This window comes from Tigriopus californicus, chromosome 9 (genome assembly GCF_007210705.1).
Source record: "Tigriopus californicus strain San Diego chromosome 9, Tcal_SD_v2.1, whole genome shotgun sequence".
Taxonomy (NCBI): domain Eukaryota; kingdom Metazoa; phylum Arthropoda; class Copepoda; order Harpacticoida; family Harpacticidae; genus Tigriopus; species Tigriopus californicus.
This window is the reverse complement of record NC_081448.1, coordinates 10040421-10056386: the sequence shown is the minus strand read 5'-3', so window position 1 is coordinate 10056386 and position 15966 is coordinate 10040421. Positions and strand designations below refer to the sequence as shown.

The window sequence follows — 15966 nt, the reverse complement described above, 5'->3', positions numbered from 1 at the left end:
GGAGACAATGAAAAACTTGATATATAGTCTGTTCCATTGAGTGGAGGTAGCGCCCTTTGCTTTCTAGGTGCGGACAAGCAATCGGTTTTTAGAGTGCAAATTACTTTACGCTAGGGGTTATTAAATGAGCAATGTATTGCTGAAGTACAGTGACACACTGAGTAAGCCACCAACTCCTCTGGGAGACGTTTCAAATCCTCTATTGGTAACAGTTTTCTTAACAGTAAAGTACTAGAAAAGAGTATTACAAGAAGCACAGCTTCACAAATTACAATTTTTTTGTGGCTAAATTTGAAAACATCACTTTTGTAAGACTTACTTTAGTTTTTGTTAACACAAATAAAAAGGAAAACATGATAATGAAAAGTTGCTGGTATGCTAAAGTATACAATACATCGTTCTCTGTTTATTCCTATTTAGATGTTGAAAGTGTTTGTAATTTTACCCATTTGGATTTAAAGGGTCTCTAAGAAGAGTCACTGATGTAGTTATGGTGTTAGAATGGATCAGCAATTAGTTGTCCAGGGAAAATACTTTGTTACAGTCAAGCACGTTCCAGGCTTCTGCATTTGTTTGTCCGCAACAAGAAGAGGCAGAGAAAAATGAGATGGACTTTTGCTTGCAAATTTGAGTCAATATGTTACACAACAGGGATGAAAACCTCAACAACTAAATGATTCCTTATTGCGTCAAATTTGTCAATGGAGTATTGGTAGATTTACAGGTTTACATGATGACATTTGTTCCCTACTACGGTGTCGTCTGTATGGAAGTTTTCTAGAGTCATATTTCTCGTTAAATACGGCTTGGATTACCATAAAGCTTATTTCAAGGACTTGAAATTTTCATGAAACGTTTTATTCTTTCGTACGTAGAAAATAAGTATTGGGACAAGTGACAATTTGTTATTTCAAATGTATGTTCGTATACATGTAATATTTCAGCGACATGATAGTCTGTTGTAGCTTTTCATGTTTAAGAAAACCTGATTGGTAATTTCATATGCTGAATAAGTTTGAAGTGCCCATTTACTATTGTTAGGTTGTATAGAAATGTTTACGAAAATGAAAGAATGTCATCTATTTTTATGCTATGGAAGAAACACATCATTTGCATTTACTTTTGGCAATTGCTTTAAGTATAAGTAGGTCTTTTTTTCGATCTATTTTCATGGGTAAACGTTATTCTCCACCGATTCGTTGGCGGTGCTACTTTTTTAAACTTAACCTAAACTTATCAAACCTAACCTAACCTTACCTAACCTAACCTATCCTAACCTAACACGATATTAATAGGTCGTAAAGTCTCTATCTAAACGTTTCTAACACTTAATCACAAATTTAAAAATGAGCACCGCCAACTAATCGGTGGAGAATAACGTTTATCATTTTCATGCGACATTGAGGATGGCATCCCTGATTTTAGCAGCGCTGCCAGAAGGAAGTTTTTCATGCAACTTTTTCAAAACTAGCCATTCGTTGGCATTGAGAAATACAGGTTCTTACTTAGCAATTGGCATTTTTGGAGCACTTGTTATGTTGGCATTTCCGAAACTTACCTATGTAATAAAACCCGGAATATTGATGTTATTTGAATGCAAACTTGGCATTATCAATCTCAGAAGATCTAGCAACACTAGATTTCAGCTGCCATATTCACAATGGTCAATCTCCCATCATAACATGAACACCTAACTTCCGCTAACTCAACTATCGAGACATCCATTACCCGCCATCGACTACTCCATCCCGCTATGCAGTGTAGCCGTTGAGAAGAGACTTTAGTCATGGCTAAATCCCCGGGCCAGTCCTTCAGATTCCATGTTTCCGGCGTCCTCGTCTTGATCCACCTGGCACCATGGTGAGACCCCCGGATCAGTGCCCTGAAGTTGCTGCTGGTCCGTAGGCCTTCGTAAACCACCTACCTGGCAAGGGGAAAGGGGGGGGGCCTTTTTTCAAACCGTGGCACGCCTCGGTGGTCGTTCGCTAAGCAACATGTGGCGCTCAGTGCGGTGCTCCCGATTACTCCTGGGATTGGCCCTCCTACTGTTCCTGCTCATCCCGCTCGTGGTCCATTACTTTTGGCTCCAGGATCTGTCCCGAAATAGCGAGCACAATTCAGCCCATGCATTAGCCAGTGGTGGCGCCACTCATCTGGATGGCGTCCATCTCGATAACGCCTTGGACCAACTAGCCGCGGCTGAGCTGGTCCGTAAGACCTTGGGCTTGTCCGGGGATCCCAGTGGTCCGGTGGATGGACCCGCCTCGGAGAAACGAATTCAGGACCTCATGCGCATCAAGCACTCCGTTCAAAATGAGTTGCAGACGCTCGAAAGCCAACGGACCGAGATGCAACGTCAGATCGCTTCGTTTCATCGCAAGATTGAGGAGCTCCGGACCGAGGCCACCCGCCATCAAACGGATTTGGAACGCCTACGTTTGTCCATTCAACAGGCGCAAGTAGCCTTGAACGAGTTCCAAACGCGAAACACACCCGAGATACGAGCCCCTCGGCCGTTGGCTTTGGATTACTCCCAACGAGTCGCCCTGGTGGGGCTCCCCTCCAATCAAATGGAGGGCCAATGCACCATGGGACATTGTTTCGATTATTCGGCCTGCCCTCTGAGCTCACCTATGTCGGTCTATGTATATGAGGTCCACCGACATCGGAACATCTTACCCCCGGACCTGGTTTTGACGGACCAAGGGCGACAGGCTTGTTTGTTTTTAGTTTGGGTGGATCGAGTAGATGGTTCTTCGTTGGAGCGGCTCGAATTTTGGGCCGGGGATGGACGCAATCATATAGTAATGGTCACGGGTCAAGATCCAATCCCCGCACATTCTTATCGCGCACTCATTGGCTCGACCTCGTTTTCTCGGCGGTCTTTTCGTTCGGGTTTTGATTTAGTGGTGCCCAATCATCTCTCTATTCCGGACTTGGTTGACGAGCCTTGGCGGGATACTCCCCCCTTACTGCCACTTCATAGACGCTTTCTGGTGTCGTATCAGGATCATCAGGATCTAGTTCAATTAACAGAGTCAGAACGTGCGCTTTTTGAGAGTTTGCGACAAATCGGTTTGGATCAAACGGATGATCAAGTGTCACTGGAATTGAACTGCCCCATCTCTGAAGAGGATGGGCTGTGTCATACGGATGATAAGCGAGCTCACACTCTTGAATCTTCGACGTTCACTTTAATCCCAATCTTGGGACCACCGATGCTATCCAGTGCACAAGTGCAGCGGCGACTCTTTGAAGCTTTAAAGCATAACTCGATCCCTGTGATAATTGGCCATCCGTGGGCGTCTTTGGCCATTCCCTTTTCGGAACAAATCTCCACTTCGGACTTCATCGTCACTTTACCTTTAGCCAGAGCTGGAGAACTGCATTATTTGCTGAGATCGTTCCCAGATTCTGACTTGTTTCATATGAAGCGAAAAGGTAGTTTGTTTTGGAAAACGTACATGTCTTCGAAAGTGAAAGTGATTCGCACGGTGGTCAATATTGTCAGAGAACGACTTCATATCCCGCCACCTCCATTTTCGGATGTGGCGTCACCCAGTGTTTTTGATCAAGACCATCCTCGATCGATTATGGAAAGTCTCCCCGTCGAAATGGAGCCTAGTGAGCCTCTCGGCCCCTTGGAGCCCCCTAAAGCCTCCGTACCCTTTAGACGGAACCTCTCGACCATAGTTGTTGATGGATATGCTCGATGGAATGAACGTTTCGATCCCTTTCAGTTACCTCCAAGCACTCCTTGGGAACCCGTTTTACCTACAGATGCCAAGTTCATGGGATCATCCGTGGGATTTCGTCCCATAGGTGAAGGCGTGGGTGGAGCTGGGAAGGAGTTCAGTCAAGCTCTTGGTGGCAACAAACCAGCGGAACAATTCACGGTGGTCATGCTCACGTACGAGCGTGAACTTGTTCTCATCGATGCCTTGGTCCGATTGTATGGCTTGCCATTCTTGAATAAAGTGGTAGTGGTTTGGAATTCTCCACAAGCACCCAGTGGTGACTTGCAATGGCCGGATATCGGTGTACCTATTGAGGTAGTTCGGACGGCAGTCAACAGTTTGAACAACCGGTTCTTGCCCTTTGACGTGATTGAAACCGAAGCCATTCTTTCTGTGGACGATGACGCCCATTTACGTCACGACGAGATCATTTTTGGATTCCGGGTTTGGCGGGAAAACCGGGATCAGTTGGTGGGTTTCCCTGGACGATATCACGCGTGGGACTTGGAGCACAACTCTTGGAATTATAATTCCAATTACTCATGCGAGCTCTCCATGGTGTTGACGGGTGCTGCCTTTTATCATAAGTATTACAACTACCTATATTCTTCTGTCATGCCTAAAGCAATTCGTACAAAAGTGGACGAGTTCATGAATTGTGAAGATCTGGCCATGAACTTCCTTATCTCACATGTCACTCGAAAACCTCCGGTCAAAGTGACCTCTCGTTGGACGTTTCGATGTCCGGGTTGCCCAGTTTCGCTCTCCGAAGACGATACTCATTTCCAAGAACGACACAAATGTATCAATTTCTTCATGGAGGTATATGGTTACATGCCTCTTTTGTTCACTCAATTTCGAGCCGACTCGGTGCTATTCAAGACTCGAATTTCTGCCGACAAGCAGAAGTGCTTTAAATTTATCTAACCCCCGTCTCATCCTTTCATCAATACAATTGTTGAATAATGTGCCATATTTCTAATAAATTTAAATGTGTATTTCCGAGATATAGTGAAAACGTTACGACGGTTACGACCTTTTCATCTCGTTGAAAAAGCTTTTCGCTTCTTCTTTCTCTCCGAGAACAATTTGGGTCAGTGGCCAAGATGTGGTTGCAATCTCCACAAATATTTATGACGCGGGCGACGAGTACATTTAATAGTTGCTCCTCTCATAGACGACAAAATACAACATGAAAGCTAAGAATATTGAAAATATGACTTGCAATATTATCTAAATTAGCTTATTGTATTGGTAGTGGTAGAAGTGATAGTAATAATCATAATAATTGTAATAGTAGGTTGCAGTTTCTTCATTATTTTCTTTTTTTTTCTTGTGTGGCTGTTCAACTCGTTTCATCACCAACGACTACAACTCAGATTCGGGTTGTTGTGGTTGTGGCTAGTTAGTAAGTTATGGACGCAAACTTGAGTTATGTCTGTGGTCGGATTCTTTTTGGAGAGAAGGGGAGAAAGGACAGGGTCTAGAAATCTTTCTTATTCGAAAGCCATCGCCCTGATCTAGACATATACGAAAACTGAGCACGATTAATCACAGTTGTGAGGTGGGTCGAGATAAACAACCTCAACCCAGATTTCGAGCACTAACATCTTGGATCCCGTAGCGCTTAGTTCAATGGAACCTAATTTCTCGCAATCCCGCTCTCAAGATGGTATTGATGGCGGAGATAGGCGCGGAAAAGAAGAAGGTGGAACCGACAGGATCCATTTCAAAGAAGCATGCTCTGCCGACGGATCCTCCCCGAACCGTGGGGGAATACCGATGGATTGTAGCCGGGATCTTTCGACAAATGAATACCAGGAACCGTGAACAAAGACTGAACTGTAGAGAAAATAAAATAGACACCATTAAAATTCCACTCGCTGGCTTTACAAATCTTTGTCAAAGTTGCGACCAATTAAGTTATTGTCTTACCATCACCCAAGTTCTGTACGCCCTTGCCTAAACTGTCAAAGTAGCGATGTTTCATAGCGTCTTGGGCGGATATTCGCTTCTTAGCCTCATACAGCAAGAATTTGGACGCCAGGTCAATGCCTTCTTGCTCAAGCCTTGGCACACGTTTAACCAATGGCTCGGCAGGATATTGCGGGAAATGGTAATGGTTCAATTCCTCTGACAAAGATATTCCTGGCCACGTGTCCTCGCACGGAGAGCCTATCACCTGGAATGAGTGAGGGCGAGGATAAAGAATGGTTGATTTTTCATAGAACGTCCATCTGTAAACAGCATACCTTGAAGATGAGATGTAACTCGTCTTCAACAGTTGAACCAGGAAACAGGGGTCGGCCCGAGGCCATTTCTGAGAAAATGCATCCAACACCCCACATATCAATGGGAGTTGAGTACTCCGTGGAGCCTAAAAGGACATCTGGAGGGCGGTACCACAGCGTGACCACTTCGTTCGAGTAGGTCTTGGTTGGTACAGACTTAGCACGAGCCAAACCGAAGTCGGCCAACTATGAGGCAAACGAGTAACGTCATTAGTTATTCAGTTCATATACATCGAGATCAGAACTGGAAGAATCTTAAAAAACTTCCATGACGATTTCGGATCAAGAAATTGGACAACATCACTAAGAAGAGAGATACTTTCAGGCTTACAATTATTGGATTAAGATTTAGTTACGGAGGTAATAGTTTGAGATTAAGATAGCTCGTCTCAGTTTATTGTAGTACTTTCATAATTTATAAACATGTCAGCCAGAACGATATCTCATTTAAAATGTAGACGCCCGACGAAAGTGGGGGATTAAAAGACAATACAAATCTCCAGTTTCAGGCTTGATCCAAACGAGTTTGCAAGCCATGAGCGTCATTTGTTGATGGGAAACGTACAAGTAGCACACTATGTAATCCAAGACGTCCCTGATTTATTACTAGCTAATTTTTCACTCAATCATGAATGGTAGGTCTTTGCGGATCAGTCTGACACGTTGATAAATTGCCAATAACGTCTAGGATAAATTACGGAATTGCAACTCACTTTTAATTCTCCCATGTCATTGATGAGAAGGTTTTGTGGCTTGAGATCTCGGTGTAGAATTCTTCTCGAGTGGCAATATGCCAGTCCTCGTATTAATTGATACAAGAAGATCTAAAAAGAACTCACTTTCGTTAGAACACGTTTACTTGAATGTATCTGTAGATTTATCCTCAAGCGACAAAAAATGTGGTCAAATCATTTCCCCCAGAGTTGAGTGATGGGCATATGCTGACCTCACTTGAATCAGAAGCAAATCAACATTTCTTTCATTACTCAGGATTTGACGTACAAACCGGTCATTTTTCTCGATGTGTACGCATCTAACCAGTGAATCAACTTACTTTCACATTATTCATGGCCAGAATTCCCTGACAATCATCCATGTACTGTTTCAGATCTCGTTCCAGATATTCGAAGACCAGAGTGAGCGATTTTTCAGTGTGGACAATGTCATGGAGGGTAACTAGACGAGAGAAACGAAGGAAAGGTTATTATGACAGACGAAAAGAACAATAAGAAAAAAAGCAAGCAATTATTGCTTTTCCATTCTACCGATATTGTTGTGTTTCAGGTCCTTGAGCAAAGACACCTCCCTGATCGCCGTGCAAGGGGCGCCTTCTTCATGTTCCAGACGAATTTCTTTGAGGGCCACCAAATTATCCGTGAGTCTGGATTTGCCTTTGAATACTGTAGCGTAAGTTCCCTGCAACAAAAGAGAAGGGTCGTTGACGTTGATCCATACTAGTAGATGGCACAACCAGCGATTGTGTTAGGCCAAAGTAAGGCCACCAAGGGTAATGGTGGCATAGCATGACAGATTATGAACATGAATGCAAGAAAGGTAACAATCTCAGCCGCTATCAGAGTGCCAGTGGCTAGAACTCACCTCCCCCAATTTGTCTAGCTTTGTGTATGTGTCCATTCGACCGAAACCAATCTCGGAAAGAGATTGCCTCCGGGTGGCTCGGGACAAAGGCCCATCTAGCGTCGGGGACACGGCCAGTTTCTCCACAAACGTGTCGGGTAGCTTTAAATCTGCGGGCAAGGATAATCGCTTGTTGATCTCTTCTTGACTGGAGAGCTTCCGCGTTGGGTTCAAGTTGTTTCCGGAACCAGGTTTTTGACGCAATTTCACGCCAGCCAAAGGAGCGTTGTTGCCACTTGAGGTATTGGTATCGTTATTGCTTGCTCCGCGCGCTGCCGGAGATACAACATCTTCGGAATGACGGGATCCTTCTTCGCTTTCGCCATCGCTCCCCATTGGAGGGTTCTCGTGCACCACACCTAGAATTGGCACAAAATAGTTGGTTTGAGAATGAAATGAAGCGACCAAACGTAACAGAAATGCGGTCCGATACCCTTGACGAGACCCTTGAGCATAGCTCTGAATGGACTAGGCGTTCTACTTCTAGTTTTGCTCGACAATTTCAAGACACGCTCAATGTCAGCCTCTGAGATCTCATCTCCCTCTTCTTTTCCCGGACGGGGTAACGAATAGAACTTTTGTTGACCCTCGACACTAGCCTGATACTTGGATTGATCCAAGTCGTTGTGCTGCTCTTCTAAAACTGATTGAAAGTTCACACTTTTGTGATTAGTTTTCATGGCATTGAAAAGGGACGAGGTCCAGCTTTTGGGTCGAGATCGCGGTGGTGGCCTGGGACCGGCCGAATCGCCAGAACTTGGCGGCAAAGGGGGTTTCGATTCAGTCTTGGTCGATTTGGACAACGAACTATTGCTACTTGAGTAATCTTCGCTCGGGGTCATCACTGCAATGGACGATCGCATTCCCGCCGACAGATACATGCCATGACGCCTGGATGCCCCTTGAAGATCGTTCAAATCTTTGGGAAACGTTCTTTGAGCAGGGGTGTTTTGAGAGGAAGAACAAGCGGAGGAAGGCGTGGCCGAACTGTCAGGAACCTTAGGTCGTCGAAGTTTGACTCCGCCACTGGACAATGAGCCTTGAAGGTTGGCCTTTGAAGCTTGTTTGGATGGAGGGTTGGGCAATGCAGTTGAATTCGGAGTGGGGACGATCGCACTAGCAACAGCAGTACCACCACCACTGGCTGCTCCTGATATAGCATTGGACGAGGTAGACGAATGTGAGGAAGATGATAATTGACCGGATCGATTCAGTCCCCCACTGTAGAGATTCGATGGATTGACACTTGCCACCCGTGTTGGTGAAGACTCACACGGCGCTTTTGAAGCACTGCCATAATGTCCGGCCACAGCATAACTAATTCGTTGATTCGGATGCTGAGGCGCCGGATGACTTGGCTCAAATTGAAATTGGTGATGATGCTGAAGCAAATGAGGCTGGCCATTGGGCAGGTGCTGGGATGGATTAGTCAATAGCGGGGGTTGGCTATTCAAATTGGATCCATCCGTGGTCAAGGTGGAAAGGGACCCTCCGCCAATCACAGCGGCTCGGTGATACTTTAAAGAGGCTGAGGCTGACACATTAGGTTGACGTATTCTAGATCTTGCTACAAAGCAAGAATCTTCCATTTTAATGCCACTGAATGGTACAAACGGAGAACAATGACTTTGGGTCAGCACAGCTCGATTGTACACCTTACTCAATACTAGATAAGACTCTCTGGGCAAGGTAATACTTTTCCATCGAACCCAAAGAGGAAGAGATGTCGAGGCGGCTTCTTCACATTGAAGAACAAGCAGAGGTGGTGGCAATAGTAGTAACAGCAGTAATAGTAGCAGACTACTCGTAGTACTACAAGTGGTACTTGTTGGGTATGGGTATGGGTATGATAATGATAAAGTCGATGCAGAAGAGGCTGACGAGGCGGAGATGGGGCACGAGGAGGATCTGCTGCGTCGTTCCACTTTGTTCACCTGTGCTGTTTTCAATGAAGCGAGGCATCTATGTTGGGGAAAAAGTCTTGGGAGAGGGAAAAGCTAGTCAAAGAGCAGGAGGACGAGGGGAGGCGGCGGCCCGCTCTGGCCCAAATCAGACCTCAAGACAGAAGACGGGAAAAGCGACTTGCTTGGGGAAGGAACGGGGAGCCTCGAGAAGCAACCTTTCCATCCACTTATCTCTTCGTTGGGGAAGAGTTCAATGAGAAGAAAGCCGATTCTAGCTCAGACACGCGTCGTCATCTTCGTTTCGAAAGCTTGGACACTCGCCCTCTTCGCACCCGAAGATGTGGATTTGAGAAAAAGAAATCAGGAGAAATATGCTAAAAATAATTTGTCGAGAAGACAGAGAAACAACAAATCCCAAGACTACTACCGCATTTCTCCTTCGTCTTCTCTTCTTGTTCCGAGTTTTTCTCGAGTTTGAATGCTCCTCGCTCGTTGGGTCTTTCCGAATCTCCAATGCTGGACCGTCCAGGGGCAAACGATCGTGCAGGAAGAGATGACGCCAGTAAATAGCAGTATTTAACACGCCTCTACAACTGCATGAACTCTAATGCTAGAGAAACGAGAAAACGAAGCGAAAATAATAGGTCAACGAGGAGGAATCAGAGAAAGGTGATGAATTGAAATATGAAAGGATATACTGCAAGAATTGCGGTTTTACATGAACAGGCGTGGAGGGAGGGTTGAGCGAGGATGTGAAGGAAAACAAAGAGAGCGGATCATCTAAGCCATCGCCAGACTGGCCATCTCGGTCTCTTTCCAATCGTTGTTGAGCTACATCAGTCGTCATTTCCAACAACAAGCTCCAGATTCATCTCTGAACATTGTTGTAGGATGATTCCGGGCAACCCATCACAAACGCTCGTTTCGACAAGCGAAGAAGATAAAAAAAAAAACGTGGGATCAATTGAGGGCGGAAAGGGGGCGAAGAAATTGCTCAACTTGCTGAAAGATCAAAAGCTAACTTGCCCACTTCCCAATGGCTTCCAAAGCGTCTTACGAGACAGAAAGAGAGAGAGAGGAAAAATTACCCATTAATAAAATAACAGCTGCGTCTGGAGCCTAACCCAATTCTTAAACTTGATTCAACATCAATCTCTCATTTACCCATCATAAAGTATCATTTCTAGCCCACCCATGTCAAAACTGAAGCAACACAACGTTCTGCGGATAAGAGGGCGAATGATCAAACAAACTATTTGATTGCGTGCAATGAATTTCACAACATGAGAACCTATAGCATATGATCATAAAGTAACAACAAGATATTCAAACAATGCTCAAACAATGCTCAAAAATATGCTCAAAATCAAGAGCTCTCGCTTTCTCCATCTCTCACTCGCCCACACCCACACCCACCTCTCTTATTCCCCACGGGAACCCCACAAAAGAGCTTTTCAAGTAAGGCAGAGAACCTTGACAATCGTCATGATTCGTCGTGTTCGCACAAACGGAAATTACAGAAAGTCATTTTGAACGAAGTACAGACGCACAATAGTAGAGACAAGTCTTACTCAAAACACACTGAGGCTACTACAACTCATGCTGCTAGCACAACTTTACCATACTCTCACGAACTCGGGCAACCAGCAGCTCTTCGTAGCAATTGTAATTTTTCTACACATCCTTTCACTGCTCAGAATATCTAGAGCAGAATATCTAGAGCACTTGCTCAAGCAATAGTTAGAAACTTGCCCGACACGGAACATGTTCCACCTGGCACAGCTGAGCAAAGAAGGTTAAAAATTCGGCGGAAAAACATTTGGAACTTGTATCTCGGAACTTTTTGGTCGGCCAAATTCAGCTCTTCGTAAGTTGTTACCCGTCTTGTTTCAACGAGAACAAAACGCTACTATTACACTCGATTCAACAAACTTTGAAGACCGTCACCGTCCACCGGATCTACCGCAAATTCTTGTCATACTGACGGAATATTGACGGGGAACATATAAAGCAACAACAACATTGTTGGTTAACTTCCTCAATCCAACGGGAGAAGTGGAAGAAGCGCTTGGACGTCACAACAACCTACTTTGATACCATTGTCTTCGAACCTACAACCAGGTGACGCAAACAATTCCCATTGCTCTCTTTCCAGAGAGATTTAGGCCAAGACTCATTTGGACGGAAGATCTTACCCAATGTGATCGACATCGAACATTTCATGGAGAGCTTGCGAGCCTTTTTGTCCAACCAGGCTCCAAAGACGGGCCTTTTGTTGGCCGTTGCCGTGGCTAGACTCGAGAACGTATTGGACTTGTGCAAGGTTTTGATGTCCATGATGATGGATTGATGATGATGATGATGATGATGACGATGACGATGTTGTTGTTGGTGGTAGTGGTGGTTGCACTTTCTTTCGAAATGCGGTTGAGGTTTGAGAATATTTGCTGTTGGTGGCGTTATGTCATCATTCACGAAGGAGCAAAGTGAAATTGTGTGAGATTAGACTGTCTTGTTTGCATCACGTTCATTTTTTGTCACCTAAGAGGCTTATCATCATCCTAGTTCGCCCACAGTCAATTGACGAGGTCTTTTAGCAGCCAGGCTTTTTCCAAACATGAACTCGCCAAACACAAGATAACTTTGCTCCACACTCGGCCATGACGTGTCTGAGCGTGTTTTTCTTCCTTACTTGATGTAGGCTTGTATCCAAAATATTAACACATCACTTCTATTCGAACACAAAATTCATCAAAAGCCGAAGATGGTGGTGGTTGTGGCGGCGATGATGATGATGGCGATGGTGACTGCCACAGAGCTTCTTGTCGTTATGACACAGTCAAGGATATATTTGCTCCCTAAACTACAGATATTGTGGGCGACGACGCGAAGGAGGAAGACGAAGGAAACGAGCCCGAGGAGTAGGAGGACGTTGACGTTGTCGTCGTCATCCTCGTCGTTCTCGCCAACAATAACGGCGTCGGCATTATCCTCAATGCAAAGCTCCTCTGGTAGCTGTCGCACTATTTCTACCACCCTGAGCTAGCAGTAGTAGCCTTCTTACTGTTTGGCCAAGAGCCCTTCACAATTGTACAGAGGGGCTCAGGGGCGATCTATTGTCGCACAAGCTCGCACAAGTGTAGACGATCATGAACGTGGTCGGTCTCTCGGCGGCAGATGCAGCAGGTCTAGTTATCACCGAACAAAGCGGATCAGAATAGTGTGTTGTGCATGTAGTCGAAATACTGATGATATGTATCCGTGTCGGCCGCCAACATCACCACCACCACCACGAATCCTCGTCTTCTCAAGTTACTGGAGCTACCAACTCGCCGTTCTCCTCGTCGTCTTCTTCTCGTCCACCACCAACGAGAGCATGAGCTCCCCTTGCCGACCGTACATAATACGACATATATCCATATAGTGGAAGAGTGTAGTGGCAAGCAGACTACTGGCAGAGAAGTCGACTCCTCCACTTTGATTTGGTCGATCTCCAGTTACATATACTAGAGCACTCCAGGACAGACCATGACAGACCCACTGGACTACTTCCTCGCCATCAGCCGTTGTTAAGCGGAAAATATGTTAAACGAACTCGAAGAAGGGACGAGATCGGAAAACCTCCGTTTTACCAAGCGCAGAGGAAATGAAAGGAAAGCTCCCTTCAAAGGCTTTCTCTTCGTCTCTCAGAGCAAAAAGGGATTTTTCCAAAGGTTTCTTTCAAGCCTACGGGCGTCAAACAAACGCTTAGCTCCCAGTTCTGTAGAACAACGGCATCCCTGGTCTTTGACTTGGGACTGTGTCGTGTTCATCAGACCCACTCACTCTTCTCTCTTGTCTTGGGCAAGGGAGGATGAGTCATAATGTCCAATGGCTGAATCTCCTTTTACTTTGCGAACAGGGTACATGTGCATCTGCACAGCATGTGTTGAGGGAGTAGACCGAGTAGACCCTCGAATTTTGGGTTCTTCTCCCTGCTGTCTGCATTTTTTCCTATTTTCATAACGCGTCCCTCGTCAACATGTCGAGAACGACAAAGATAGAAAACTGTTCAATCATAATTTACTTAAAAGGTTTCAGAGAGGGCTAATGAAAAAGAATCAAATTTAAAGGCATGGAATACGAGAACATACGCCAATTTGACCTCAAAATACATCTCGTCAATGATCCAGTTTGTTCGTCTTGGGAAACAAGATACGACTTGCCTGGTTCGCTTTTCGTCATCTTTAAATCGCATAATTTTTCCAGAGCAATCAGTTGTTCCTAGAAACTTCAAATCTTGTCGACAAAAGCTGATTAATACTCTGGGAAAGAGATAGTAGTTCAAGGAAATCGTGAACAAGTCCTTTGAATCATTTGGGATATACATTCTGGAACCGGAATGAAGTGACGGGTACTAGATATCTACCGGAGACATTTCTCTGTTACAAAGCCTAATCCATCCGGTTTTAAGCGATACTTTGCTCAAGAGATTTGTCTTCCAATGCTTCACACGTGTTTGCTCTTTCGCTATTGGAAAAGGAGAGCATTTTAAAGATAGAAAATGAAATATTTGGATAACTTGAAGAGAGATCTCGAATGTAATGATGATACTGATATTTGACAGCCGCTCCGTTTGAAAAGAAAACAACTGGTAAGGCTTCCCTTTGGTCAGTCATTTCAACTCCAATAGAAGGGCAGTAAATAACTTCGCATAGTAATATATATTTAACACGCCAGCACAAGATATTATATTGATTGGGCCCAATCTTTAGTTTACATTCCTCAATGTAGGTCAGGGTGAATTTAAGCTCTAGGCAACGCGGGCAGTTACAAACAAAGCTTAATTAGTCTAAGAAGTCCGAGTGATGGCCACTCTAGAGCTTACGACTTGACTCTCAAAAGGCATAGATAAAAAATGAAAAGATAATTAATTGAAGGTCCTACCTGGGCTGGATTTACGGTGAGCCCCCAATGAGTCCAACAATCGTGAATTGGAGGCACTGAGTTTGCGGGTCAGACTAGAAATCGATCGGAACTTGGACGGTATCGAAAACGAACCTGAAATTCCAAGGTCATCAGTCACAACAACGACTACTACCCATGGCTATAAGTTCGGCCTAGTCCAAGCATACTTCGACGGGTGGGACCGTCTTTCGATCGGTAGACGGACTGTTCAAGGCTGACCCCGCCCCCATCGGGCGGGGAATCCTCCCTCTCCTCGTGGATGGTCAAAGCCGAAGCGTGCGAGGCCAACTCGGACAAGGAGCCGTGGAAGCTCAAACGAAAAGTTTGCGACAAACGGCGCCGCAGTTTCGACAGACCCCGTCGACGAGGCGGAGGCGCACTCTGATAAGCCTCCAGCCCACCCACCACCGCGCCCCCTTCGCCGCCGGTGGCTAAGCTGGCTTCCAACGATGACGACGAGGTCAGCGACGAGGCCGAGGTCGAACTAACGCCCATATCATCGGGCGGCGAGTCAGAGCGGTCCTCGACGTGGAAAGAGACTTCCGAAGAATGAGGCTCATGATGGCCATCATGGCCACGGCGGCCGTGATTTTCACTCGAGCTCGGATTTAGATCCGACAGGGCCGTGGTGGCATGGTGAATATGGCTGGGCGGGGCCGAGGTGGAGATTTGCACCATGATAGTGGCGACAATGACACGGACAGGCCGACGGTGGAAAGGCAAACTCGGAGATTAACACATTGTGGATTTAGACGGGCACGACCGACAATCCCATTCCCCCTGGATCCACCGGATGCCAGCTAGACCGTGACTGGGAATCACCTTTGGGAGATGGGAGTGGGTAAATGGGTGGTATAATGGTGGTCAAGTCCGTGGGTCCTCCTCGTTCTCGCTGGACGAAAACCAGAACGTGAGAAGCGCCTTCTGCACTAGGTCAGCTCAGCCCAGACTGACTCCAGCCAGACTCGCAAGCAACAGGTGGCTGCCTGCTTGGCTGGATGGCTCGCTAGTCGCTAGTCCCTACTAGCTCGGTACACTCAGGAGCCAGGGTAACCATAAACCATGACAACCCAACATTGACGGATTATCAACCCACCCAGAATCGGCCTGAATTTAGACTTGGATGGGCTCGGAGAGCGTTGGAATCATCTAACATTGAGACCATGTAGTCAGCCTTCATGACGGGATGCATCATTGACTTGGCTCATCCCGTTGACCGAACCAACGAATTAACGGGCAGCCCAGGGTGACGCTCTTCATTTCGACAATTCAAACCACCAAAGGAGCCCGCCCAAACGGCCTGGCTTCATGTCATGCACCCGTCAGGCAGAATTTAACCCACAATAGAGATAGATCTGTGGGTAAGACCGAGTAAGACTCAGTCCGGCACTGGAAATGTGTCTGACTCCATGGACAGGACTAGTTATCTTCGTCCACGGCTAACTAGTT

The 15966-nt window shown here is 45.8% G+C and overlaps 2 protein-coding genes across 3 annotated transcripts; one reads left to right on the top strand and one right to left on the bottom strand.

Annotated features, from left to right (window-relative positions):
- The first annotated feature begins 1668 nt into the window (after positions 1-1668).
- On the top strand, positions 1669-4735 carry LOC131886011 (exostosin-3-like). Its single transcript, XM_059234213.1, has one exon. It carries the CDS (start codon positions 1995-1997, stop codon positions 4662-4664), a length of 2670 nt encoding a protein of 889 aa, XP_059090196.1. The 5' UTR covers positions 1669-1994; the 3' UTR covers positions 4665-4735.
- Positions 4736-5214: 479 nt separating this feature from the next.
- Positions 5215-15486, bottom strand: LOC131886012 (cyclin-dependent kinase 18-like). 2 transcript variants are annotated; one of them, XM_059234215.1, is made up of 9 exons: positions 14685-15486; positions 14497-14610; positions 7628-8025; positions 7294-7444; positions 7083-7204; positions 6742-6852; positions 5990-6214; positions 5673-5919; positions 5215-5579 (listed from the first exon to the last, which is right to left on the bottom strand). In XM_059234215.1, exons 1-9 carry the CDS (start codon positions 15193-15195, stop codon positions 5467-5469), a joined length of 1992 nt encoding a protein of 663 aa, XP_059090198.1. In that variant the 5' UTR covers positions 15196-15486; the 3' UTR covers positions 5215-5466. The 2 variants fall into 2 exon arrangements, with proteins under 2 accessions (XP_059090198.1, XP_059090197.1); XM_059234214.1 differs by lacking the exons at positions 14497-14610; positions 14685-15486 and adding an exon at positions 8100-9355.
- Positions 15487-15966: the final 480 nt, after the last annotated feature.

What these genes read in the sequence shown, in the direction of transcription:
- LOC131886012 (XM_059234214.1), bottom strand. Translation starts at nt 9,255, where the DNA reads ATGGAAGATTCTTGCTTTGTAGCAAGATCTAGAATACGTCAACCTAAT. An exon ending in TGGCCATGAATAATGTGAAA is followed by an intron (nt 6,853 to 7,082) that starts GTAAGTTGATTC and finishes AGTTCTTTTTAG; the next exon opens with ATCTTCTTGTATCAATTAAT. An exon ending in AGTTACATCTCATCTTCAAG is followed by an intron (nt 5,920 to 5,989) that starts GTATGCTGTTTA and finishes CACTCATTCCAG; the next exon opens with GTGATAGGCTCTCCGTGCGA.
- LOC131886011 (XM_059234213.1), top strand. Translation starts at nt 1,995, where the DNA reads ATGTGGCGCTCAGTGCGGTGCTCCCGATTACTCCTGGGATTGGCCCTC.